Here is a 26484-nt window from a genome sequence, read left to right on the forward strand (position 1 = left end):
ATTTGACAGCTATAATTCAGGTGTCAGGTTTAAATATATTCACCTGCAAGAAACTATGGCATGTAGTGTGTCTTCACTTTCAGGTACAAAGTACCTGATCTGGGTAATTTTTTCCATACACATGAGAAATACAATGAAAGTGATTCACCTGCATTAGTCCTGTTCCAGTGTAAGTTTGTCCTATAGATTATTCCAGTTGCACGAGTGATGGTACACTGACTATACACAGACTGTCACATCTGCTCAGGCCTCAGTGTGATTTCCTTCACTTTCCACTAATGTTACGGTTACAGGCATTGTTGTCAAAGGTGCACACTTTATAAAGAAAATATTTCACAAAGTCTACAGCTGTCAAGGCTCGTGTTCATAGCAGCTAATACATGCCAGTTGTACCGTTTCCCAACCAGCCAAAGCAGTACGGAGGCCAACACTTCCTTACAGCCATGCCAAACTGGGCAATGGTAAAAGCAAAGTCACAATAGGTGCGTGTGCCACACAATTACCCTGGCAGTGAGGCATGTTGAGTGGGCCTCTGTGTGTGCTATTCTGTGCACTGTTTGCCTGGTCCAAAAAAACGTTGTTGGCCTTCCTTGCATTCGCCAACACCGCATGCATATCAATTGGCAACAGTTGTAGCAACTGCTCTTTAAACAGGAAACATGGCAGGTGGCCACCCATGAAGTCCATCAGTTCAGAAGCATTAGAACCCCGCAAGCCAGGAAGGGAAAGATGCCGGCATCGAAGTCGAAATGTCTGCAAAAATATGGTTCAGCACTACAACATTGTAGTGATGCTTGGTGCTGTCATTTGTGATGCCACACGAAGCGAATTGAGTCTCCACCTGCAGGAACCAAACTTCGGCTTGTCCGCTCCAGAACTGCAGGAGTTCAAACGCTGCAGTGTTCTCTGCCATGATCACAACACATATAAAGTACTCCACAATGCATCTGAAGGCACTGAGGTCACCAATGAAGTGAGGCACGAACACCATCAACTGACTGCCTTTAATGTGTACTGAAAAAACCAAGCTAAAATACAACAAGGTATAACAGACCGTCTGAACAGTGAAATGTCATAGCCCAGTGCCCCGTCATAGCCCAGTGCCCCGATTATACCATAGTCATTCTCTGTTCCCTACAAGATATACAACCTAGATGCTGTCAGAACGACAATAATTTATTCCTCCGGCAGCCTTGTCGCCCCCTCTTCCTCATATGACACATACTCCTCCCATACTCACTAACCTCTACAATCTCTAAAGTCCCCTACAAACTCCGAAAAAATTTTAAAGCCTAACTTTAACCTACATATCCCCATACACAGCAGGACTCCATATGCTGTGTATCATAAGACATCACTCTTGTCATCATCATGAAAATTATCTGCTATTTTAGCACGGTAGCCTCTTTGTCGGTTTATATCAGATGGGACAGCTGTTTTTCAGAACCCACATCGACGAGTCTTGGCCACTCAACACCCTGTTGGCGATTCATGGACCAAACTCAGTAGATATTCACCACAGTTGTCCATGAGCACCCCACAGGCCTTGCTTTTTTGGAGATAGTCTGGCCAGTCATTTGACCATAATGATTTCGCCCTTGTCAAATCCATCAGATCTCAATCCCTGCCCATTTCTTCTACATACAACACGTCAGCTACAAGTGCTGAATGTTAGCTTACAATCTAATACATACCACACCTTAACATACACCCTTTTTATATCCTATTCAACATTATTTTGTTCACATGGGGGGGTTGATCATAATGTTTTAGCTTGTATGTATATACTCACATGAGAATAGTCATCAATACCTTGCAATGCAGAAACTGGCTAGACCAGTAAAGTAACAGTGTTCAAAAGGAGAGAGACTAGATCTGGGGGCATGACAGCAATCCCAGATCGGAGAACTACTCCCAAATTGCCAGTTCACCGGTTGGCCTTCCTTGGACCACTTTTGGTAGGTACTGACTACTGCACACCAGGAACACCTCCCAATACTTGCCATTTTGAAGATGCTTTGACGCAGTCATCTAGCCATCACAGTTTAGCCCTTGTCCTGACACTTGCCCATTTTTCTGCTTCCAACGTATCAACTTCAAGTACTGACTGTTCCCTCGCCTAATATGAAACGGCACCCTTCACAGGTTGTGATGAGATAATGTTATTATAATATTTTTTTCTCTTTTTGTATGAGATAAGGCCATTGACTTAACTTGTCAATGGTTATAAAGTTATGGCTGATAGCTGCATAGTGCCAAACAGACAAGGTACAAACACACACAATGCAAACAAGTAAATGTTGTGAAAACAAATAAAGTATCCTTTAAAAAAAGATTATTGTAATACTGCTGAAATTAACGTTTGCATCCATCCATCCATCCATCCATCCATCCATCCATCCATTATCTGCCGCTTATCCAGGGCCAGGTTGTGTGGGCAGTAGTGTAAGCAGCGATGCCCAGACCTCCTGATTGTCCAGTTCTGCCAACATCCTTTTCTCCATGGCTGCCTAATATTTAGCGTTAACAGAACCAGAGCTACTTAGCTACTAAAATAATGAAGATGGTGGCTCAGATTTCACCCAGGGCACCAAGTATGCCTGTTCCTGTCACATGATGCTGGTCAGGTGAAGCAGATTGTTCATTGTTCCTACAACAATTGACCACTGCAGGCCAAATGATCACAACACTGTTAATCTCCACAATGCATTATTTATTGCCGGCGACATTTTTTTGTTGTCTGCATGTCAGTGTTTGAATGCATGTCTCTGAAGCTCAGCTAAACCCATCACGTTAACTGTTTTTCTTTGAATAGGTTTAACATCTAAAAACATGTGATGCTAATATAGGCACATTTGAGTCTGGGTAGAGGGAAAATGTATCCTCATGCTCTAAACACCTTATGTATCAGATTCACGCCCTGGTAGTTCATGATTAACATTGGCTCTCTTTGTTACTGCAAGGTCATATTTGCCTCCAGGGAAAAAGCTTGGGCAGATTCTGCCTGCTACGCCTCTGCTTTCAGCTGCTCCTGGGCTTCCTGATAGATGCCAAGCTCTATATAAAGGCGGGACATCACAGCGCTGAGTGTTTGCATAGGATCACTATGGGCCAACTCAGGGAAAGCTGGCTTTGTGTTCTTTCTTTGCTCTGGTCCCAGGCAGAGGGGCAGCTTGAATGCAAGCAGCTGGGAACATTTGGGATGCCAAGTCTCTCCAGGCGTGGAGATATTACGATTGGAGGGATTTTCCCCATTTTCAACAAGCAAGACTATATGAACCCATCATACCAAGCTAAGCCCTCTCCAGCGAAGTGTATCGGGTGAGTGACTGACGGGGGAGGTTCCTAGCTACGAAACGACACGCCGCTGTCTCCCACCGCTCTCGCTATCTGTGTCGTTGCTGTTTGTATCCATCACCATCTTCCCCCCCCCCACAGATTCGACCTTCGAGCCTTTCGGTGGACACAGATGATGATATTTGCCATTGATGAAATTAACAACAGCAATACCTTACTGCCCAATATATCGCTGGGATACCACATTTATGATTCCTGCGCTTCACCAACCAGAACTCTGCAGGCCACACTCACGTTATTAGGTGGGCAGGAGAAAGAAGAGGAGGCTCCTCGGTCCTGTTATCCACCATTATCAGCGGTCATTGCAGAGTCCGGTTCATCACAGTCCATTGCAGTAGCTGGGTTGCTTAGCCCCTTCCATGTGCCAATGGTAAAATTCCATCCTCTCTGTGTGTAAACATAGGCTGCCCGAATTATTTAATTTAGACTGCTACACTTGAGTCACTCTCAAAAGACAATCAAACGAATCTTTGTATCCCCCTACTTTATTCCATATACAGTATATGTGTACGGGTGTGTGTTTGTGTTTCTCTAGGTCAGCTACTTCTCCACATGTGCCTGCCTGAGCAACAAGAGGAAATACCCCACATTTTTCCGGACCATTCCGAGTGATGATTACCAGGCGAAGGCTCTAGCATTTCTCGTCAAGCGATTTGGATGGACTTGGATTGGTGCCATTCAGTCTGATAATGACTATGGCCGGAATGGGATCCAGTCCTTCTCCGAGGAAGTGCAAAGAATGGGAGTGTGTCTTGCTTTCGTAGGGACAGTTCTAAGGACTTACCCCAGGAATAAAATACTCAAGGTTGTTGAAACGATTAAACAATCCGATGTAAAAGTCATCCTGGCATTTGTTCCGGAAGGTGATCTCTACCCTCTAATGCAGGAGGTGGTCCTTCAGAACATCACAGGCATCCAGTGGATAGCGAGTGAAGCCTGGATAACTGCAGCTCGACCTTCCACCCCAGAAATTTTCCAGTCTTTTGGTGGTGCCATTGGGTATGTGACACGGAAAATGGCAATACCAAAACTGAGAGATTTCCTGGTTAAAATAAGACCCTCCCTTGACCCAGAAGTTGGTTTCATAAATGACTTCTGGGAATCTATAGTGGGCTGCGACCCACGTTTGAAATATGGGGCCGGCGAATCCAGAGCTTGCACCGGGAATGAGACGTTGGATCAGTCACAGAACCCTTTTTTCAACGTCACGGAGCTGAGGGTGACCTACAATGTGCACAAAGCTGTGTACGCTATCGCCCACTCCCTGCATGAGCTGATATTTTGTAAGAAGCAAAACCCAGATGGTGCCACCAGTCCCTGTGTAAATGTCTCACAAATTGAGCCCCAGCAGGTGAGGTAATCCAAAGCCCCGAGCAGGTATAGAGTGGAGAGCTGCAAGAAACACCACAATAATATATCTATAATGAGTGCATTTGTCCATCAGTTTCTCTTATGTGACTTTGGAAAAGAAATGGAAGGTTTCGTTATTGTAGATTTTAATGGCTTTTATACTTGTTTTTTAATTGAAATAATATTTCTCTTATTAAGGTCACTAATTATCTCAAGAAAGTACATTTCATAAACAGTTTTGGGGAAATGGTGTTTTTTGATGAGAATGGAAATCCCCCCCCTTCCTATGATATTGTCAACTGGCAGCTGATTGGTGGAAGGGTCCAGCATGTGACTGTGGGTCATTTTGGCCCAGCCCCCAATGGCAGCTATGAGCTGCAAATCAAAGACAACAACATCATCTGGCATACAGGCAAACTGGTACATGCCATCTCACTTTGCATATTAAAAATGAAATATTTCATTTTTCGCACGTGACTAAAATAGTGTATTTCTTCTGTCAGGTTCCTGAAGGATTCTGCTCGGCCATCTGCCCTGTTGGTAAGAGAAAAGCACAGATCAAAGGCAGACCAGTGTGCTGTTTCGACTGCATCCCCTGTGCTGACGGTACAATCGCTAACACCACAGGTACAATGTGCTGTGCACCCAAGAACAAAGGAGTATGAAATGCAAGGGTTTAGCATGCTGTTGTATGTATGGTGGTAGGCTATGTCACATGACCAGGGCATTAAGTACATGAGGAAGTGTTGGTGTAAATAGCTACTGAGCGAGTCCCCCCCCACACAGTCTCCTCTGCTGTGCTTACAGGTGCAAGTGACTGTACTCCATGTCCAGAAACCTACTGGTCCAGTGACTTGAAGGACCGGTGCATCCCCAAGGAAATGGAGTTCCTGTCCTACAGGGACACTATGGGCGTCACACTGACAGCCTTGTCCTTGTGCGGCGCCTGCCTGGCTTTCGTGGTCATGGCCGTCTTCGCTCGCTTCAGGGACACGCCGGTGGTGAAGGCCAACAACTCGGAGCTGAGTTCGCTGCTGCTGCTCTCCCTGCTCCTTTGCTTCCTGTGCCCTTTCACCTTCATCGGCAGGCCGACGGCTTCCTCCTGCATGCTGCGTCACACCGCTTTCGGGGTGACCTTTGCCCTCTGTATCTCCTGCGTGCTGGGCAAGACCATGGTGGTCGTGGCAGCGTTCAGGGCAAACCTCCCCAATAACAATATGGCCAGGAAGTTCGGCCCAGCCCAGCAGAGGGCGATAGTGTGCTTGTGTACAGCAGTGCAAATCCTCATCTGTTCCCTGTGGCTCAGTCTCAGACCCCCCTTTCCTGAACAGAACCTGAGACTCAGCAACAAAAAGATCATTCTAGAATGTAACCCGGGATCTGAAACAGCCTTTTATGCAGTGTTGGGTTATATAGGTCTCTTGTCAGCTATCTGTTTCATGCTGGCTTTCCTGGCCAGGAAGCTGCCTGATAATTTTAACGAAGCCAAGTTCATCACCTTCAGCATGCTCATATTCTGTGCTGTCTGGCTTACTTTCATTCCAGCGTATGTCAGCTCGCCTGGAAAATACACAGTGGCAGTTGAAATATTTGCGATCTTGTCCTCCACATTTGGATTACTGGCTTGTATCTTTGTTCCGAAATGTTATATAATTTTACTTAAACCAGAAAGAAATACAAGGAGACATGTTATGGGGAAAATGTCCTCAAAACATCTATGACATTTAAACTGTATATCACTTACATATACTGTATATGTATTAATTCACGATCAATGATTTCTTCTTTATGTTTTAAGGGGCATTTGGTCATATGACATTCCTGGTAATAATTAAATTCCCTGAAACACTCATTAACTCTCCAACCCTGAGTCTAATTCTTTCTGTCATAGTATGACATTAGAGGAACTGCCATTCTAGTCTAGAATGTAGCAAATATGATGGGCTTGAATCTAACATACCAGACCATTAAAAACAATATCTACCCCCTCTAGACACATTCTAGATCTATGTGTCTCTATGTATGATTGTCATATACTATATTTCTCGCACATATTTGACTGATGCATTGCATTCGGTGTTTCGACTGATGTGAAGTTAGTGGAGTCTAGTGCTAGGGCGAGAGGACATGATCAAGTCACCACAACAAAGAAAAGATGTGCAGGTGAGCCTTTGTGACCTGGGACTCCTCGTGGGTGCTGAGTCACACCCACCCTTGTGGGCTGCACCTCTCCCCTGCTCCACAGGCGTTATTTTCTGTGCAGGCTGCACCACCTGCCACGGCCCAGAGGACCTCTCCCCCACGGTCGCAAGCACATCTGATTTCCCAGAAACCTGAGCCCCTTCCATATCGGCTCATTAAAAAGATCCATTTATTTGGTTCATCCCTGAGGCAATAAACCGAGAGAGTAAACAGGTACATCTCGCCCCATCTGCATGAAGTCAGTGACAGCTTTTCCCAAAACTCTAAAATAAACGATCTTATGTCTAAACATGCCAGACTGTCCATCTACACTTGTGCCAACACGTGTCACTCGGTCTGCTTTGAATTGCTGAAACCTGGTAACTGGGACCAGCTATTGCAGAAATGCTGGCAGCTGCCAGGTCTCAGAAAGTGTATTTCAAGGCAGTAAGATAGACAGACTTTCCTCTGCACTGCCCAGAGACAGCCGTGTTTTGGTGGATGGTTTTCCTTTATTTATGCTCAAAAAAACATGCTTTCACACATACATACACTGCAGATGTTAAACTTTTATTTTCATTTTTAAAAAGAAACAGTTTTTGCATTTAAAAGCAAGGACAGGAGTCAAAATAAACCCCACTAATCGAATTCTAGACCATATATGTACATAAGACATTGATACAAAGGTTTATTTTATTTATATACATTGATTTATGAAGGATGAGCAAGGATTATCCCCAAGCGAGCTTGATGGGCCGAATGGCCTCCTCTCGTTTGTATAGTTCTTATGTTCTTATGTATGTTCTTATTATAATGCTACTGACTGGGCTTCTATAGTCATTTTTTTAGCATCATTTGTTTTTTGGTGTTTTTGTCTGGTTGCAGTAAGACGATGTAGCACTTTGGGGCGAAAATGCAGAGCAGGATGCCGAAAGCGGACGCTAAGATAGCGAAGATGTGGACGGCCACCATATACTGGCCAGACGTGCTGATGTACACTGGGATGAAGGTGATCCAGACAGCGAAGAAGATGAGCATGCTGAAGGTGATGAACTTGGCCTCGTTGAAGCTGTCGGGCAGCTTCCTGGCCAGGAAGGCCAGCAGGAAGCAGGTGGCGGCCAGGAATCCAATGTAGCAGAGAACAGACCAGAAGCCTGCATCCGAACCCGCCACACACTCCAGTACGATCCGGGAACTGTGGTGCCTGGTGTTCCTCACAGCCAAGGGAGGTCTCGTGGTCAGCCAGATCAGACAGATGATGATCTGGACACAGGTGCAGAGGAAAACGCTAGCCCTCTGCTGGGCCGGCCCAAACCACCGCATGACTCGGCTATCTGGCAGAGTGGCCCGGAACGCCATCAGCACCACCACTGTCTTGGCAAGGATGCAAGAGATGCAGAGGGAGAAGCTGACCCCGAACGTGGTGTAGCGGATGCGGCAAAGCCAGTCAGTGGGCTCACCGATGAAGGTGAGGCCGCTCAGGAAGCAGATGCTGAGGAAGATTAGCAACAAGAAGCTCAGCTCCATGTTGTTGCCACGGACGACTGGGGTGGTCCTATAGGCGACGAATACCCCAAATATGGCCATGGTTACAAAGAAACCAAACAAGGAGCATGTACACAGCACTATGCCCATAGACCCATGGTAGGAGAGGAACTCAGTGGTCTTGGGCACACAGTGGTCTTGGACTTGATTAGGCCATGTCTCTACAGAGCATCTCTTGCAATCTAAAGAGTCTGCAGGAGGGAGAAAGGGAACATGTGGCAGATATGTAAAGGCGCAGTCATCAATCACACATGCTTTTTAAGGTAGGCCAGTGTAATCACATCTCCTTTAAGGTTGAGCCGTCAATCAGCACCTCCCGTACCTGTCTCATTACTAATCTCCCCTTCGGTGCATGGAAGGCAGTCAAAACAGCAGATGGGCTCTCCTTTGCGAGTGGCCCTTCTGGAGCCGGGGGGGCAGCTTGCACTGCACACAGATGTGGGGGGCCCCTAGAGAGGGAGGGCGTCGGCCACGGTCGCAGTTAATTCATAGGCGGACGTGCACCTCGCATGTGGAGCGAGCATCACTCGCGTGTTAACGGTCTCACGGGTGTGTTATGATCAGATTAGGGAAGGACAGTTTCAGCATACCAGTGAGTATGGGGTGGAGGGCATCGAATGATGTCACAATTTGGGACGCCATAGAAATACAGACTCGGCACTCAGGCATTCAGGTTCACTCGTGATTGTTATGCAGTCAGAACAGTAGCTCAGTAACTTAGCCGCGCAATTTGGAGGCTGCAGTGATTGTCCATTTTGATGCTGGGACGGAGTTTCATCCACATTACACTGCGATTCTAATGTCTGCCGAAGTTAGGCACAGCTGCAAAGACAGGAGGGCATTTCCACAAAGCCAAGGGCCGAAGGAAAATATGAGAGACAGGCAGAGTGCCGTGCATCTCGTCAGCAGGGAGACGGGACAAACCTGCTGGCCCCAGTGCCACCAGATGGCGGAATCGTTAATGACGAGGTCCTTCTCCCCGCCCAGTGACGTGTCGTAGAAGCCCACTTTTACGAGCTGCAGGGAACCGTCTGGCCCCTCCTGCCAGTTCATGAGGTCATAGGAGGCTATGGGGTCCCCGTTCTTGTCGAAGCTGACCTGCTCCCCCAACGTGTTGAAGCTAGCTTGCTTCATGTAGTGTAGGAGCTGAGGATGGGAAGTAAGAGACACTGGTGAGGAACGCTTAGCCATTTAGTCAATTAGCCTCTTATGGATTGATCAGCTGATCAATGTCAGATATCACAGCACTGCTGCAGAGCATCAAATCAGATGACACTAATGCACAATAAATATTATATGTCAGGCTTCCATCACAGTGCTAAGGTCTGTTTGTTTTACATGGCTTCAGCTGCAGGAATTACTATGTTAATCAAAATATTCATGGCACCCATCAGCCTAAATGTGAAATATAAACAGTGAGATGGACACATGCAATATCCTGTTCATGATTTGTGTATCTTGGTGGTACTGTGAGTCCAGTTCAGGTCACCTGCCAAGGGAGGAAGTTGTCGGGGTCCGCACATGTGTCATTCTCGAAAGGCCCTGCCCCCCCCGTGCAGCCGCTCATGTCGTGCAGCGCTTCTGCTACCAAGTACACGGCTTTGTACACGTTGTAGGACACGCGCAGCTCCGAGACGTCGGAGTAGTCAGAGCGAACAGCCTCTGGGGTTTCCTTCTCCTCGGCACATGGCCCCCTGCCCAGGGCCGCCTCGCTGTGCACGTGCGGGTTCAACGAGACATTCAGCTTGCAGTTGAACGTCTCCTCCCATAATTCTGCAAAGAATGGGGACTGGCGAGCTCGGGCAGGCAGCCCCCGGGTCAGGAAGCCCTGCAGGCCTGGGATTTCGGCCTTGCGTATGGCAAAGCCCAAAGTCCCTGTCAGCAGGCCCTGAAACTCCCGCCACAGGGACTTGGCCGTAGCCCAGGCTTCACTGGCGATCCACTGGATGTGCGTGATGTTCTGCCGCCGGCACTCCGTCAAGATCGTCTGTAGCTCCGATTCCCCGGAGAAATTCAGGATTACCTTAGCAGTGGATCCCCTGATGATCTGCATCAGGTCAGCAATGGACTCCTTGGAAAGGAGCACTGGGTAAAAGTGAACGTAGGCGGCACACGTGCCATGCTTGGAGGACTCCTCCAGGAACAGCTGTATGGCAAAGCGGGCGTAGTCCGACTCCACCCCTATCACCCCGACCCAGGTCCAGTGAAAGTACCTGACGAGCTTAGCTATGGCCTTTATCTGAAAAGCATCGCTAGGCATCGTCCTCATAAACGTTGGAAATTCTTTCTTATTGCTGAGGCAGTTGCAGGAGGCAAAGTAACTCACCTGAAAAAAGGAATAATCAGCAGTTAGCCCAGGAGATGTCTGAAGCCTGTCTAAATTCTGCCTGAAAGCTAAGAAAACAGTGATATTCACAGGCACTGAGATACACTGTGAAGGTATCTCACCAAGGGGATTCCAAAGGAGCCGAGGGCTCTGAGGATGGCCATCGACACGCCAGAAGCGGCGTCTCCGATAATGACGCGCGACACGGGCTTGGGCACTCCTCTGCAGGCGGAGTTGTCATTCGAGTCGGGCGGTCCACTTACAAGGAGCAGGGAACTTCTCAGAGACACGGCAATGTCATCACAGCTGTCGCGAATGTGGTAGCCCAGCTTTAGATGGGGAAGCAGGTCCCGCCGTTGGTTTATCTCTTCGATAGTGAAGGCCATCGTCTGCGTCCATCGCAGGGCTCTGGCACTGAAACTGAGAAAGTTCCAGAAGCAGCTGGTCATATGGAGAGGAAGCAGTCAGGAAGTCACTCACGGTCTATGTGTCATACACCTAGATTAACTGCATGTATATAACAAAGCATATTACTTACTACTTGTATTCAGTGGGCTCAGGTTTCTTCCGATAAGAAGGTTTAAAAGATCTTGGACTGTAGTGTACAGGAAATAAACCTCCAATGACAACGTCACCTTCCTTGTAGAGGTTCCGGGTGTCCTCCTCTCCCTGGAACACGCATGCTGCAGATGCGGGTTCGCCTACCTTGACCAACGTGAAGAGGAGCCAGGCAGCCAGGAGCGCCATCGCTACAGAGAGGCTGGAGGGGTCTGAGGTGGTACTCTATATAAACCCAGAGCAAAAGGCTCATCCCACAAGTAAAGAGAGCTGCCCAATCACAGGGAAGCATTCTTTGGCACGTGATGGCCCACAATGCATTGCCCGACATGTAGCCATTTCATATACATTTAGGAAATCAGGTACTGTACTTGAAGAATAAGAGGCACGGACCTAAAATGAGTAAACCCACAGTTTGAAGTTTCAGAAGACCTGTCAAAATACCTTATTACTTTAAGCAAATGCTTTATTACTTTATTATATTATTATTTATTATTATTATAAATGTATTCACATACCAGAGGACTGAGTCAAAAAGCTGCATATTAAGCTGGCTTCTCAGTACCATCATCCGGCTGATGGTTTTGTTTATAGCACAGTCAGACCTGTGGACAATGACTGAATCCTGAGATACCAACAAACAATGGCGGATTAAACAATGGCGGATGAAACAAACAATGGCGGATTAAACAATGGCGGATGAAACAAACAATGGCGGATGAAACAAACAATGGTGGATTAAACAAACAATGGCTGAAGATATCAGCAGTGACACTGCCGTCTAAAGATGGAGAGAGGAGTGACTCACATGGCCGGCTTCGACAGCTCCTGCCACGCTAGGTGGTGCTGTGATCACGAAGAAGCTCCAGACCCACCTAGATCGGAAAACTGTACTAGGGAGGTGCACAGGTGCACATATTCGGCCGTCCCAACAACTAGCCTCCGGTCACTGTAGTGAGGCACAGCGTTGCGACTTTGCACCATTTTACTGGTTCTACCACACGGCACTGTCCTGTTTGTTTTAGTTGTCAACCTGAACGCTTCTGGCTGTTTGATACCCCTGAGAACAAGGGAGCAGATTTGGTTTCAACATCGGTGGGGATCAAATCAGCCCCGAACCTCTTGTCTCCCGAAACAAACATGGTACTAAGCCCTTAGTCAGAAAAAAATTCTGTTTATTTTGCCAGCTGGGGAGTACAGTCAGTAGAACAGGGAATTCCAGGCAACCGAGTTTATTCAGGGCAAAACAGGGTTGCGGGGTCTCAGCTAGAAGCTGTCTGCCCAACACACCAGAAGCTGAGAGGGGATCCAAAGTCATAATCGTTAAGGGAGGGTCGAGGAGCCGAGGGTTCAGTCAAGAGATGTGGACAAACAAAGAAGGGGAATCCAAGAGGGGCTTCGGGGGGGGGAGGGGCGGAGTGGAAGGAGGGCAGGCAGGAGGCGCGGGAATTTCGAGAAGGGCCAGGCGGACGGAAGGTAACGTAACTGAGAGGAAGAACAAAGAGATAGAACGCTCAGTAGTGGCGTGCCAATATTAACTCGCACCGCACTGCCGCCGATGCGAGGCTTAAGCAGGGAGTTCTACTGATTAGTCCTAAGATGAGATAGCTGCGGCTGCCGGCTCCGCGAGGTGGGCGTGACAAGTGGGGGGTATCCCATCTGTGGATTTTGCTGGGATAATTCGAAAATTATTTCAAACACATGATTTCATAACCAGGCTACCATTTATAGTTATCTAACCAGGTGACTACACGCATGCACTGTACCCCAAACGATACTGGCAGGGACCTGTCTCTACCATCCATGCCCAAATCTATGCCCTTGCCTGAGACTAATGTTGCGAATGGCAGGTGGTGGCCAAAATATGCAGGCCAAAAAAACTTAATGCGGGGATAACACTCTCCTCTTGGGTGTAGTACACCTGCAAACCAGAGAACCAAAACGGTGATATCCAAAATAAATCCAGATCATTTTCATCATATTCTCAAGGTATGCTCAACCTTATCTCCTTTGTGGATAAAGCCTGAAGCACAGTGATCTAGACTGAATATGCAGTCATTTCAAATGCATTTATGATTTAATATCATCACTCAGTCTGTGACCTAACCTTCAGTATGGGCAGTTCACGGATGGTGATGCCGCAAGTCCTCTTGGCGACAGATGGTCCCCGAAGGACGTGTATCGAGGTACGAGGTGGAGAGGGTGGTGGATAAAAGAGCCCTTCTGGCTCTGCCCACCCCCAATGTGACACCAGCCTGTCAGAAGATGGCGTCTCTGCTCATCTGGTCCCTGTTTTACCACGTCTCCGTCTTTGGGTTCGCCAGCTCCACCCAAACCACGGCCTACAGCTGCTCTCTGCTGGGCCACTTTGATCCAAGTTTCCAGGCTGATGGAGAGTTTACCATTGGAGGGCTGTTTCCCCTGCATTACTGGGTGGAGATGTCAAACTGGAATTACACGCACAAACCAGCTGACGCGCAGTGCCTCGGGTGACCTGATCTTGTTTACTTTATGTTTCTTCTCTGTCTTCTTGGAGGGAATTTTTAATTACCCCATAAAGTAGGGACATGTACTGCCGTGCAGAGCTTGGCTATGATCATGCCAAACAGCTTCTCCAATAGCTGTTGGTCCTTGTATCTCTTGGTGTCTTTGCAGGTTTGATCCCAGGGCTCTCCGATGGGCCCAGACCATGAGATTTGCTGTAGAGGAGATCAACCGGAGTGAGAACCTGCTGCCCCATCACACTCTGGGCTACAGGATCTTTGACTCCTGCGCAACTCATGTGGGAGGGCAGCGTGCAGTTCTGGGGACCCTGAATGGACCTGAATTAGCCAAGAGTCCCATGTGTTCTAGTGCCGCACCTCTCTTGGCCATAATCGGAGATTCCGGGTCATCTCAGTCCATTGTTGTCTCAGATACTCTGCAGCCCTTCAGAATTCCTATGGTATGTATTCCAGCCTCTGCATTCGCCGTGCTTTCCTTTGGTCCTCTGTGTCGTTCTCCAAGAACGTGATGCATTTTTAACCGTGGAGATTCTGTGGAGATTCTTGTAGTTTCAATTAAAACTAATGAACTGAATGAAGCATTTTTTTTGTGAATAAATCACTGCATTAAGAAATTTCCGAAATGCTGCACTTTACATAATTTGCATTGTTACATATATACATATAATACATGAATGTGCCATGTATTATATGTGAATTTCCAATATGCCAGGCACTATGGTCTTAAAAATAGAACATTCATATCTTGAAGTCATGCTTATTAGTATGTCCTGAATTCACGTAACCATTTATTCTACAGCCCTGTTTCCAAAAAGTTGGGACCGCTGTGTAAAATGTAAATAAAAACAATGATTTATAAGTCATACTAACTCAGATTTCACTGAAAACAGAACACAGACAGCATATCAAACTGAAACAGAAAAACTATTGTTTAATGACAAATATGTATTCACTTTGAATCTGATGCCGGTCATTACCCCTGTCTCAACTTTTCTGAAACATATTGCTGGTATCAAATTCAAATTGTGCATATATTTGTCATAAACAATAACATTTCTGTTTCAACATTTGATCTGTTGTCTTTGTTCTGCTTTTAATGAAATATGGGTTTGTGTGACCTGCAAATGATTGCATTCTGTTTTTATTAACTGTTATTTCACACGATCCCAACTTTTTTGGAAATGGGGTTTTATGATTAAATGTAATATTGTGCAACATTTATTTTTAACGAGATGTGATGACCTATGAAATTCCGCCAGTGTTCAGTGAAGAATAAATTATAAAAAAATGGATCGAAATGCTAATGGATGAAACTTAAAGGTAATAAGGGTGTATATAGGACATTATGTCAGAATATTTGGAACATCCTGCGCCATTTCAAAATCTATCTTTATGAGCAATTATATTTTTGTAAATTATGCAGGAATACAAATCTTTGCTTCTCATTGCTCCTCAGATCAGCTATTTTTCAAGCTGCTCGTGTCTCAGCGACAGAGATAAATACCCCACATTTTTCCGGGTGATTCCCAACGATGATTACCAGGTAAAAGCGATTGTCCAGCTCTTACAGAGGTTTGGATGGACGTGGGTGGGCATAATCACTGAAGATGACGACTATGGAAGGTACGCAGTGCAGGGTCTGCTGAAAGAATTTAAAAGCACTGGGATTTGTCTGGCCTACTATGAAATGATACCCAAAGTGTACAACAAGAAGAGAATCCATGACATCCTTCAGGTGATAAAGCAGTCCACAGCAAAAGTTCTGATCTGCTTTTCTGGTGAGGGGGAGCTGTTCCCGTTCCTGAAGGAGTACATAGAGAAGAACATCACTGGCATCCAGTGGATCGCCAGTGAAGCCTGGGTAACAGCCTCCCTCTTTGCAGGCAGTGAGTTCTACCCATACTTGGGTGGTACCATTGGGTTTGCAATTCGCCAAGGGAACATCCCTGGGCTGGGGGACTACCTGCTGACTGTGAACCCGCTGAGGTACCCCAACAACTCCCTGGTACAGGAGCTGTGGGCCGCTTTGTACGGTTGTTCCATGCAGCCTCCTGGCAGCAGGAGCCCGGTCTCCCCAAAGCTGCCCTCCTGCACGGGGTCAGAGCACCTCCAGGAACAGTACCCTGTCTACCTGAACACCTCCAATCTTCGCATGTCGTACAATGTGTATAAGGCTGTGTACGCCATCGCCCACTCCCTCCATAACCTGCTCAGCTGTGAGCCTGGAAAAGGGCCTTTCCAGAACTCATCGTGTGCCAATACCACCAGCATCTATCCATGGCAGGTAGAACACATTGTTTTTTTACTGGAAATTTAAATATTACATTTAATTTTGTATGGTTTTGTTTTTAGATCCAAATTAAAATATCTCTTGTATATGTTGTGATTTTTTTTCACAGATGCAGCACTATATCCAAGAAGTGTCATTTATTGTTTCAGTAGAAGAGGTGAATTTTGATGAAAAAGGCGATTCGATTCCTTCCTATGATCTAATGAACTGGCAAAGAGACACATCAGGAAACATCAAATTTGTCAATGTGGGATTATTCGATGGTGCAAAGGATGCTGGGGAGCAGCTCTTCATTGAGGAGAAAGCAATTATATGGACAGATAATAAACCAGAGGCAAGCTGCTGACAGTGTGTATTTTGATAATTATCATAAATTTACTCTCGTGCATCATCAATTGTAACACAACAAATGCACACAACATTAAATATATCGTTTTAATGTTACAAAAATAACTAGTTACTGAATAAACAGAATCTTTTGTCTGTTTGTATTGTGGTGCAAGAAAGCACATAGCATAAGAGTTGGAAACATTGTTCATTGTATTTCCATTACAAAAATGTCCTTATATACAAAAAATATCCTGTCCAATGTTTTAACCAAGCTGTGTTCCATTAATGATAAACAAAGACAAAAAGTGACAAGTAATCTGGTTCTCTGTTTGACAGCTGCAAGGTTCAGGTCATGTTATTAGCTGGTTTCTGCTCTTAAATCTGTCTTCTCTGAAGGACAGGTGCTGCTGTCTGTGTGCAGTGACAGCTGCACTCCAGGATCTAGGAAGGCTTTCCGTCGTGGGGAGCCTCTGTGCTGCTTTGACTGTGTACCATGTGATGATGGCACGATTAGTAATCAGACAGGTGAGACCAGCACCAGTATCTTAATTATTCTTCATTAACCGTAACATCACACTGATACGTCTCTCCTTTCAGATTCAATAGACTGCACACCTTGTCCCGAAGACTACTGGTCCAACGCAGCCAGGACAGAATGCATACAAAAGGCAGTTGAGTTCCTCTCCCATGATGCAATGGGGCTGGCCCTGACTGTGATTTCCATAGCGGGAGCTTGCCTCACCGCCGCTGTACTGTCAGTATTCACACACCACAGGAACACTCCCATCGTTCGGGTCAACAACTCGGAGCTGAGCTACTTCATCCTCCTCTCTCTAGTCCTGTGCTTCCTCTGCGCCCTACTGTTTATCGGAGAGCCCACACCGTGGTCCTGCATGCTGCGTCACACTGCCTTCAGCATCACCTTCTCCCTCTGCATCTCCTGCATCCTGGGAAAGACTCTGGTTGTGTTGGCAGCTTTTACAGCAGCCAGGCCTGGCAACAACATCATGAAGTGGCTGGGACCCAAACAACAGAGAGTGATCATCTTCAGCTGCACCTTAGTGCAGGTCGTCATCTGTGCCGTGTGGCTGGCTGCCGCTCCACCGTTCCCCTTCAAAAACACTCAGTACAGCAGGTCCAAGATCATCCTGGAGTGCAGTGTGGGCTCCAGCTTGGCCTTCTGGTGCGTTCTGGGATACATCGGCCTCCTAGCCTGCCTGTGCTTTGTCCTGGCCTTTCTCGCTCGCAAACTGCCAGGCAATTTTAACGAGGCGAAGTACATCACCTTCAGCATGCTTATCTTCTGCGCTGTGTGGCTCGCCTTCATTCCTGCGTACATCAGCTCACCTGGAAAGTTCACAGTGGCTGTAGAAATCTTTGCTATCCTAGCCTCTAGCTTTGGTCTGCTGTTCTGTTTGTTTGCTCCAAAAGTCTATATCATTTTATTAAAACCAGAGAGAAACACCAAACAGCATCTCATGGGAAAAGGAAAGTCATAATCCGGAGAAATATGCTAAGTCAGAATAATACAGGAACCTGTGTCAGCTTGTGGGTGGGTCCTCTGTCAAATGACTTGTTTTTTTTTTTTTTTTTTACTTAACCCCTTCATTTCTGAAGACTAATTTACAGAAAACACGAACCAGTATGTGATGTGAATAATATTACCCGTTCATTTAATTTAGAAACATCCTAAGTATTTTTACAACGCTATTTTAACATTGTAGAATAAGATGCTCATATTTTAAAATATCAGAATTTTCACATATAGCTGAAATAAAGCTTACAAATATTTACTTCAAAAGTAATTTTTCTTTTGATATTGTCCCGCATGAAAAAAAAATGAATAAGCATCTTTTGATATCTTCTAAGCTGCTGTTTTTTTGTGTTTTCACCTTGTTTTCCTGTCTGATGGTGAATATAGTGTCTGTCTGAACGCCACCTGTGACAAAACACCACAGAAAATTGCACTGACTACAGGAAAAAATGGATTTATAATGATCTGATAGTTGTCATGCTGCCCTGTCCAGCCCAGAACCAGCATAGACCCTCAAATAGACCTTGTTACACATTTACTGCTCACACAAAGAGAATGTGCAGAGAAGCAGCCAGCAAATTTCTACTATGAAAAAAAAAAACATAGACTAGCATGATTTCCATGATGGTCTATGCTAGTTAGTGCTGGTTTGGTGCTGGTGTAGCTGGTGTAGCTGGTGGGCCAGCATAGCATACAGTACATGGTTCATAACAGCCATGGTTCATGTCGGGCTATCAATCATGTTTCTTATTTCAGTTATATATGACAACGCAGGATGTTCACCTTAAGTCAGTGTTTTTTTTTTTGTTTGATTATCGCCACATTCATAACCAAAACACTTAACATGTAAGACACTTATGGGAAAAGCCCATAGGAAAAATATTAAAATTTACATGAACTTTACATTTCACCATACATGACAAGATATGGCTTTAGTAGGAAATACATGTTTATTGCTTGTCGTTTTTTAATAAAAATGTGTACCGCTTTTATATCCATCCATCCATCCATTTTCCAAACCGCTTATCCTATTGGGTCGCGGGGGGTCCGGAGCCTATCCCGGAAGCAATGGGCACGAGGCAGGGAACAACCCAGGACGGGGGGCCAGCCCATCGCAGGGCACACTCACATACCAGTCACTCACACATGCACACCTATGGGCAATGTAGCGACTCTAATTAGCCTCAGCATGTTTTTGGACCGTGGGGGGTACCCGGTTAAAACTAATAATGACAAAAATTCATGCATTTAATATACATTGTATGTCAAACAAAACTTAATTTAATATGTATTTTGCATGAATAAGAGACATATATGACTAATGACACACATTTAATATGGATTGTACAAGACTATAGGACTTATATCTTTGACGGTATATTAATTTCATATGTATTTCACATCAGTAAAGGACATACAGTATATGTCTCAAATGACACATCAGGTTAATATAGTTGTGGCAGGGCATGGGACGGGTGGAAAAAGGTGACGATCCACTGAGTGGCTCCGAGACACAAAGGGTTTAGTAAGGAAACTGAATACGTTGGGGAAGACACAGAATAAAGGGACTGTGAGGGGTCAAAAACAAATAGGAAAAACCAAGAATTAACTACAGGAACCATAAAGCAACACAGGGAGCAGGATCAGGGAATGGAGCAGAGCCGCAAACACACAGTAGCATGAGCGTAATGACTGACTAACGAACGGATTGAGAGGAGACACTTAAATAGATACAGAAAGCCAGGGCAAAGAAGGGACAGGTGTAAATCATAATCAAATCCACCAGTCAATGAAAGCGCAGGATAGCAAGCAACAGATTGATTCAGAAACGATTAACACAGAAACAAGGAAACATAGCAAACACTAAGGGTCAACGCTGGGAAAGACTAGGACTATAGGAATACGCAGAACATAATTAAAGATGGCAGAAGCAGGGTAAACCTAAAACAGGGAAGCAATGAAAAATAAGCAGTAGGGGAATGAAAAAACCAATAAACATAGAATAAGGTGAAGCTGGACTCCAGCCAAACGTATGACCAGAGGGCGCACCCTCTGAGCCACATGCTCTACCTGTTGAGCTACACAGCAGCCCAGGCCACAGGGAGACACACTAGGGCTGGAGGCTACAAAGGAAAGGGGGGAAGCAGGATGACCAGCGACACTTGCTGGTCAAAACAAAACATGCAGGGCAGGATCAAATGGGCGCCAACCCTGACAAATACGGATTGTATATTTATTTTGAGTGTCAAATAAAGAGCCACTATGATTTGGGTAAAATGCTTAAGAGTCATATATTATTTTTTAAAAAAAGCTTATTTAACATATAATGAACATGTACTGCCGGTAAGTGGGGCTTAACGCACGACACGCTGTGTATTATAGTTTATGTATATTATAGCTGTGTAGTAAAGCGTACATCGAGTGTCTTGAAAAACATATAATGCGCAGGTTGCAGGACATTAACCTGCCTGTACCAGGGTTACCACATATTTGGCTCACACACATCATTTTCATATATACAAACCGAAAATTAGTAGCAAATTTAGGAGTATTTGCATTTGTTATTACTGTATCTTGGGGGACCCTCTCTGCCTGATTTCGAAATACTGAAACAGCAATGCTTTGTAAAATGCAATCAAAAATGCTGCATATTGCTGCAAAATATTGGCACGGTATAAACAATTAGATATCGCTCAAGCGTACTGTTATGAAACCTTTAACCTGAAAATAGTATGTTGCTTAGACTATAAATCAGATGTTATTTCAAAATTGCCTGCTGATACAGTCAAAGACCAGTATTTATGAGCAAGCCAAATGTACAGCAGATATAAGCAAGTAAATGGAGTCCAAACCATGTATTAAAAAGTTTTTAAAAGTGATTTGCCTGGTCAGCACTATGTGTAAAGTTATAGAAAACACCCCTTCGAGTAACCCTATTAAGGGAGCCTTGATAGCAGAGCAGTGAGACGTTAAAGCAGGATTGAGTCTTTAGGTTACTGAGGGTATATGGGTGATGTCACAAGCTATCCTGGTTACAGGTTATCCCAGAGAGGCAGAGGACCGACATAATGAGGTACAAAGTGGAGAGGGTGGTGGATAAAAGAGCCCTTCTGGCTCTGCCCACCCCCAATGTGACACCAGCCTGTCAGAAGATGGCGTCTCTGCTCATCTGGTCCCTGTTTTACCACGTCTGCCTCCTTGAGCTCGCCAGCTCCACCCAAACCGCAGCCTACAGCTGCTCTCTGCTGGGCCACGTTGAGATGCCAGGCTTTCTGGCTGATGGAGACTACATCATTGGGGGGATTTTCCCTATGCACTACAGGGTGGAGCTGCCCCCCACAAACTACACCCAGAAACCAGCTTCTGCACAGTGTCTGGGGTGAATCAGAGGACTTGAATGCATCTAAAAGAAATCATTATCTTGTTTCCTTTAAAACTGCTGCTGATTTATCGTGGTCAGCTGTATCTAGGTTTCAGCACAGTCATGACATGTATTTCATGCTGTGAAAACTGTTCCTTATAATTGCTCCAAGTTCTCTACTCTTTACGAATCCTTTTAAACTGCTGGTGTCTTTACAGGTTCGACCCCAGGGCTCTCCGATGGGCTCAAGCTTTGAGATTTGCTGTAAAGGAGATCAACCGGAGTGAGAACCTACTGCCCAACCTCACTCTGGGCTACAGGATCCATGATTCCTGCGCAACTCCCCTCACAGCCCAGCGGGCTGTTCTCTCTGTTCTGAACCGGCCGTATGAAGACCAGAATGACATGTGTTCTGGTGCCGACCCACTTTTGGCTGTGGTTGGAGAATCTGGGTCGTCACAGTCTATTGTCGTGTCCAGAACTCTGCAGCCCTTAAGAACCCCTATGGTGAGTTGAACTTCATCTGCAGGCTTTTCTAAATACATGTAACAAGTCTATAAAAAGTGCTGAAAAACTAATTATGAGCTCTATATATTTGATGTGTTTTAGCAGTATATCGAGAAATTGTATATATCACAAGAGATGCCAAAAAAATTTGGGTATTCTGAAAATTTAAGACTTCTGTCTTAAATTTTGTGTCAGTTGTTTTAAATCATATGTTAAAATTGCTGAGGAAATTTATTTGTCTATTCTGCTGGAATAAATTAGTACAATAACAGAATGATTAAGCACCGTTCAAATGGCAGATTTTTTCCCATTCACAGTGAGCTTTCCAACATGCAAGCATCAGCATGCAAAGATTTTTCTGACAATAAAGAATGTTTGCTCAGTTATGTTTCATTTTATTTGCATATTTTCAGTTTGAAAATGACACTTTTTTCCAGATCAGCTATTTTTCAACCTGCTCATGCCTGAGTAACCGGAGAGAATTCCCCACCTTTTTCAGAGTCGTCCCTAATGACGACTATCAGGTAAAAGCCATCGCGCAGCTCTTGAAGCATTTCGGTTGGACCTGGGTTGGCGTGGTCACAGAGGACCATGACTATGGCAGGTTTGCCCTCCAGGGTCTCAGGATAGCTATCAAAGATATGGATATTTGTTTAGCATACCACCAAATGATACCAAAAGTCTACAATCGAGAAAAAGTGCTTGAAATTCTCAATATCATCAAGTTCTCTACTGCCAGAGTGGTCGTCATTTTCTCCGGGGAAGGGGAGCTTTACCCCTTCATGAAGGAATACATGGATCATAACATCACTGGGATTCAGCTGATCGCCAGTGAAGCCTGGGTAACGGCCTCGGTGATAGCAGAAACCTACCCCTTCCTCACTGGCACCATCGGGTTTGCCATCCGCCATGGGATGGTCCCTGGGCTCAGGGATTACCTGCTGACTGTGAACCCGCTGAGGTACCCCAACAACTCCCTGGTACACGAGCTGTGGGCTGCTTTGTACGGTTGTTCCATGCAACATCCTGGCAGCAGGAGCCCGGTCTCCCCAGAGCTGCCCTCCTGCACAGGGTCGGAGCCCCTCCTCAAACAGCACTCTGCCTACCTGAACACATCCAGCTTCCGTGTGACCTACAATGTGTATAAGGCTGTGTACGCCATCGCCCACTCCCTCCATAACCTGCTCAGCTGTGAGCCTGGAAAAGGGCCTTTCCAGAACTCATCGTGTGCCAACACCACCAGCATCTATCCATGGCAGGTAAAACCTAAATTATTCGCAAATAAATAAACCATGAATCAGAAACATTGTTTGCAGTAGTTCCTTTATACCACTGTTGGAGTGATATATTTTTCATGCGAATCGCTGTTTTTCATCTCTGTCACACTTTTGTTTATGTTTAAAAGCTTCAGCAGTATCTTCAAGACGTCTCCTTCTCCATCTCTGGAGAGAAGGTGAACTTCGATGAGAAGGGTGACGCCATCCCATCCTATGATCTTATCAACTGGCAACGGGGCACAGCCGGAAATATAGAGTTTGTCAAAGTGGGCATGTTTGATGGCTCAAGGGATGCTGGGAAGGAGCTGTTCATCCAGGACGAGGCCATCGTGTGGACGGGCCATCAGAGCGAGGCAAGCTGCACACACTGGGTATTTCAGTACATGCGATGCCATCTTTTGAGCTTCTGTAGGGTGAGGTGGAGGTAAGTGCCTCTCAGCATTTAATGCCATCAATTCCGTTATTATAAATGATCAGCTATAATTCTTTTACGGTAAATAGTTTTTCTCCCGTCTAATGATATTTTTTCACATGAACATCTATATTCACTTACTCACCAATCAAGAAAACTGACAATGTTATAGAAAGTGATTCTTTATTAATTTTCTCTTTGCCTACCTGATCTTGCTCTCCATGAGATTCACACAGAGATGAAAGCACTCTTGGCGGGATCACAGTGCATGCAGAGTTGGCCAGCGTGCAGCGCCCAGGGCGTAGCTTAACGGTCTGAGGACACGTGACTGATTTGCCAAGGCCGGAGCATAAACTAGCGACATCATGACACAAAGCGTTAGCCTTCTTTGCCACATAGCACCCCCAAAATCCTACTAGAAGAACAAAGAGTATTTCTTCCTAAGAATGAAAGTGTTTCTGTATAACATTTCATGATTACATAAACACTGTTTCAAATTAATGCTGCTGGGTACAGTTTTTGCAATTTTTTCTCCTGAAAGTGTTTTATTAAGAAACTGAACATGAATGCCTCTGTCCTGGTGCACATGCACACGTACAGTGACAGAAACCCTAGTGCAGCATTATCTGGGATTGCCATTGTCATTTAGAGGTGTTCAACATCATCTATGGGTCTGATACCTGACTGCTCCCTCTCATAAGCAGGTGCTGCTGTCTGTGTGCACTGACAGCTGCACTCCAGGATCTAGGAAGGCTTTCCGTCCTGGGGAGCCTCTGTGCTGCTTTGACTGTGTACCATGTGACAGCGGCAAGATTAGTAATCAGACAGGTGAGACCAGCACCAGTATCTTAATTATTCTTCATTAACCGTAACATCACACTGATACGTCTCTCCTTTCAGATTCAATAGACTGCACACCTTGTCCTGAGGACTACTGGTCCAACGCAGCCAGGACAGAATGCATAGTAAAGACAGTTGAGTTCCTCTCCCATGATGCAATGGGGCTGGCCCTAACTGTGATTTCCATAGCGGGAGCTTGCCTCACCGCCGCTGTACTGTCAGTATTCACACACCACAGGAACACTCCCATCGTTCGGGTCAACAACTCGGAGCTGAGCTACTTCATCCTCCTCTCTCTAGTCCTGTGCTTCCTCTGCGCCCTACTGTTTATCGGAGAGCCCACACCGTGGTCCTGCATGCTGCGTCACACTGCCTTCAGCATCACCTTCTCCCTCTGCATCTCCTGCATCCTGGGAAAGACTCTGGTTGTGTTGGCAGCTTTTACAGCAGCCAGGCCTGGCAACAACATCATGAAGTGGCTGGGACCCAAACAACAGAGAGTGATCATCTTCAGCTGCACCTTAGTGCAGGTCGTCATCTGTGCCGTGTGGCTGGCTGCCGCTCCACCGTTCCCCTTCAAAAACACTCAGTACAGCAGGTCCAAGATCATCCTGGAGTGCAGTGTGGGCTCCAGCTTGGCCTTCTGGTGCGTTCTGGGATACATCGGCCTCCAAGCTTGCCTGTGCTTTGTCCTGGCCTTTCTCGCTCGCAAACTGCCGGGCAATTTTAACGAGGCGAAGTACATCACCTTCAGCATGCTTATCTTCTGCGCTGTGTGGCTCGCCTTCATTCCTGCGTACATCAGCTCACCTGGAAAGTTCACAGTGGCTGTAGAAATCTTTGCTATCCTAGCCTCTAGCTTTGGTCTGCTGTTCTGTTTGTTTGCTCCAAAATGCTATATCATTTTATTAAAACCAGAGAGAAACACTAAACAGCATCTCATGGGAAGGGTAATCACATAATCAATCAATTTTATTTAAATGGTTGAGTTCCAAACTTTCATATACAGCCCACATTGTAGTATTTTGTCTGATTATTCACATATTTCAAATATTTGTAAATGAATTATATATGCATAATAAAAAATTTTAAAATTGTTCAGTACTCAATATTTCATAAAACCAAAGAATATTCTAATTTTATTGATTATAAGAAGAGTACATGCTTCAATATTTGCATACCTTCTAAAATAAATCACTTTAATGAAAGTTCAAAGTCAGACTTTCATTATTCCCATATTTCTAGCAATTTATCGTCCCTAAAGCATTTAATTTTATTATCCAATATGAGTCCATCCATCCATTTTCCAAACCACTTATCCTACTGGGTCGTGGGGGGTCTGGAATCTATCCTGGAAGCAATGGGCACGAGGCAGGGAACAACCCAGGATGGGGGGCCAGCCCATCGCAGGGCACACTCACACACCATGCACTCTCACAAGCACACCTACGGGCAATTTAGTAACTCCAATTAGCCTCAGCATGTTTTTGGACTGGGGGAGGAAACCGGAGTACCCGGAGGAAACCCCACGACGACATGGGGAGAACATACAAACTCCACACTCATGTGACCCAGGCGGAGACTTGAACCCGAGTCCCAGAAGTGTGAGGCAACAGTGCTAACCACTGCACCACCATGCCGCCCCCTCCAATATGAGTCCCCCCACAGAATAAATGCCATATTTTACACAAGAAATCCTATGTACAATTGTTACACAGTGTGGTTGCTAACTGCCAGTAATTACTGATCAGTATTATCAAACATAATATATAGTTTTTCCTAAATTTCACATTAAAAAATAATTTTCAGATAAATCAGCCAGATAGAAAAAGTAGCCAGATGAGGGCATACTGCCCTCTGTCAGCCTGGAAGATGTATGACACTGGAGATTTTGCCCAACTTATCTTAGGTGAGAGATTATGTGTGGGTACGATTTTAATGAGGGGAATGGATGGAAAGGCTGAGATGGACGGCACTTTCGTCATTTCCACAGGTGAACTTCATTAACAAACTAGGCAGCTCGCTGGCAGTGCAAAAACAACAACAGATACTGTGCTTTTAGACAGGACAGTTAATATTATAACAAGTAACAGAGATATATATGTGTGTGTG

General features: G+C 45.5%; 4 protein-coding genes across 6 annotated transcripts; 3 read left to right on the forward strand and 1 right to left on the reverse strand.

Annotated features, from left to right (window-relative positions):
* The first annotated feature begins 3082 nt into the window (after positions 1-3082).
* On the forward strand, positions 3083-6456 carry LOC125712173 (extracellular calcium-sensing receptor-like). Of its 2 annotated transcripts, none has more exons than XM_048981939.1 (6): positions 3083-3321; positions 3439-3727; positions 3893-4708; positions 4906-5127; positions 5211-5334; positions 5515-6456. In XM_048981939.1, exons 1-6 carry the CDS (start codon positions 3107-3109, stop codon positions 6426-6428), a joined length of 2580 nt encoding a protein of 859 aa, XP_048837896.1. In that variant the 5' UTR covers positions 3083-3106; the 3' UTR covers positions 6429-6456. The 2 variants fall into 2 exon arrangements, with proteins under 2 accessions (XP_048837896.1, XP_048837898.1); XM_048981941.1 differs by having other exon boundaries at positions 5014-5127.
* A 1096-nt stretch (positions 6457-7552) lies between these two features.
* LOC125711995 (extracellular calcium-sensing receptor-like) lies at positions 7553-11506 on the reverse strand. The gene is made up of 6 exons (XM_048981569.1): positions 11298-11506; positions 10882-11179; positions 9923-10759; positions 9358-9579; positions 8756-8882; positions 7553-8624 (listed from the first exon to the last, which is right to left on the reverse strand). Exons 1-6 carry the CDS (start codon positions 11504-11506, stop codon positions 7726-7728), a joined length of 2592 nt encoding a protein of 863 aa, XP_048837526.1. The 3' UTR covers positions 7553-7725.
* Positions 11507-13570: 2064 nt separating this feature from the next.
* LOC125712189 (extracellular calcium-sensing receptor-like) lies at positions 13571-18920 on the forward strand. The gene is made up of 6 exons (XM_048981968.1): positions 13571-13806; positions 13973-14261; positions 15278-16105; positions 16221-16445; positions 16843-16966; positions 17039-18920. Exons 1-6 carry the CDS (start codon positions 13583-13585, stop codon positions 17938-17940), a joined length of 2592 nt encoding a protein of 863 aa, XP_048837925.1. The 5' UTR covers positions 13571-13582; the 3' UTR covers positions 17941-18920.
* A 2210-nt stretch (positions 18921-21130) lies between these two features.
* Positions 21131-25396, forward strand: LOC125712185 (extracellular calcium-sensing receptor-like). 2 transcript variants are annotated; one of them, XM_048981962.1, is made up of 6 exons: positions 21131-21354; positions 21555-21843; positions 22281-23102; positions 23249-23544; positions 24263-24360; positions 24433-25396. In XM_048981962.1, exons 1-6 carry the CDS (start codon positions 21236-21238, stop codon positions 25332-25334), a joined length of 2526 nt encoding a protein of 841 aa, XP_048837919.1. In that variant the 5' UTR covers positions 21131-21235; the 3' UTR covers positions 25335-25396. The 2 variants fall into 2 exon arrangements, with proteins under 2 accessions (XP_048837919.1, XP_048837918.1); XM_048981961.1 differs by having other exon boundaries at positions 21168-21354; positions 23249-23473; positions 24237-24360; positions 24673-25396.
* The last annotated feature ends 1088 nt before the right edge of the window (positions 25397-26484 follow it).

The sequence above is a fragment of the Brienomyrus brachyistius genome, chromosome 17 (genome assembly GCF_023856365.1).
Source record: "Brienomyrus brachyistius isolate T26 chromosome 17, BBRACH_0.4, whole genome shotgun sequence".
Classification (NCBI taxonomy): Eukaryota; Metazoa; Chordata; class Actinopteri; order Osteoglossiformes; family Mormyridae; genus Brienomyrus; species Brienomyrus brachyistius.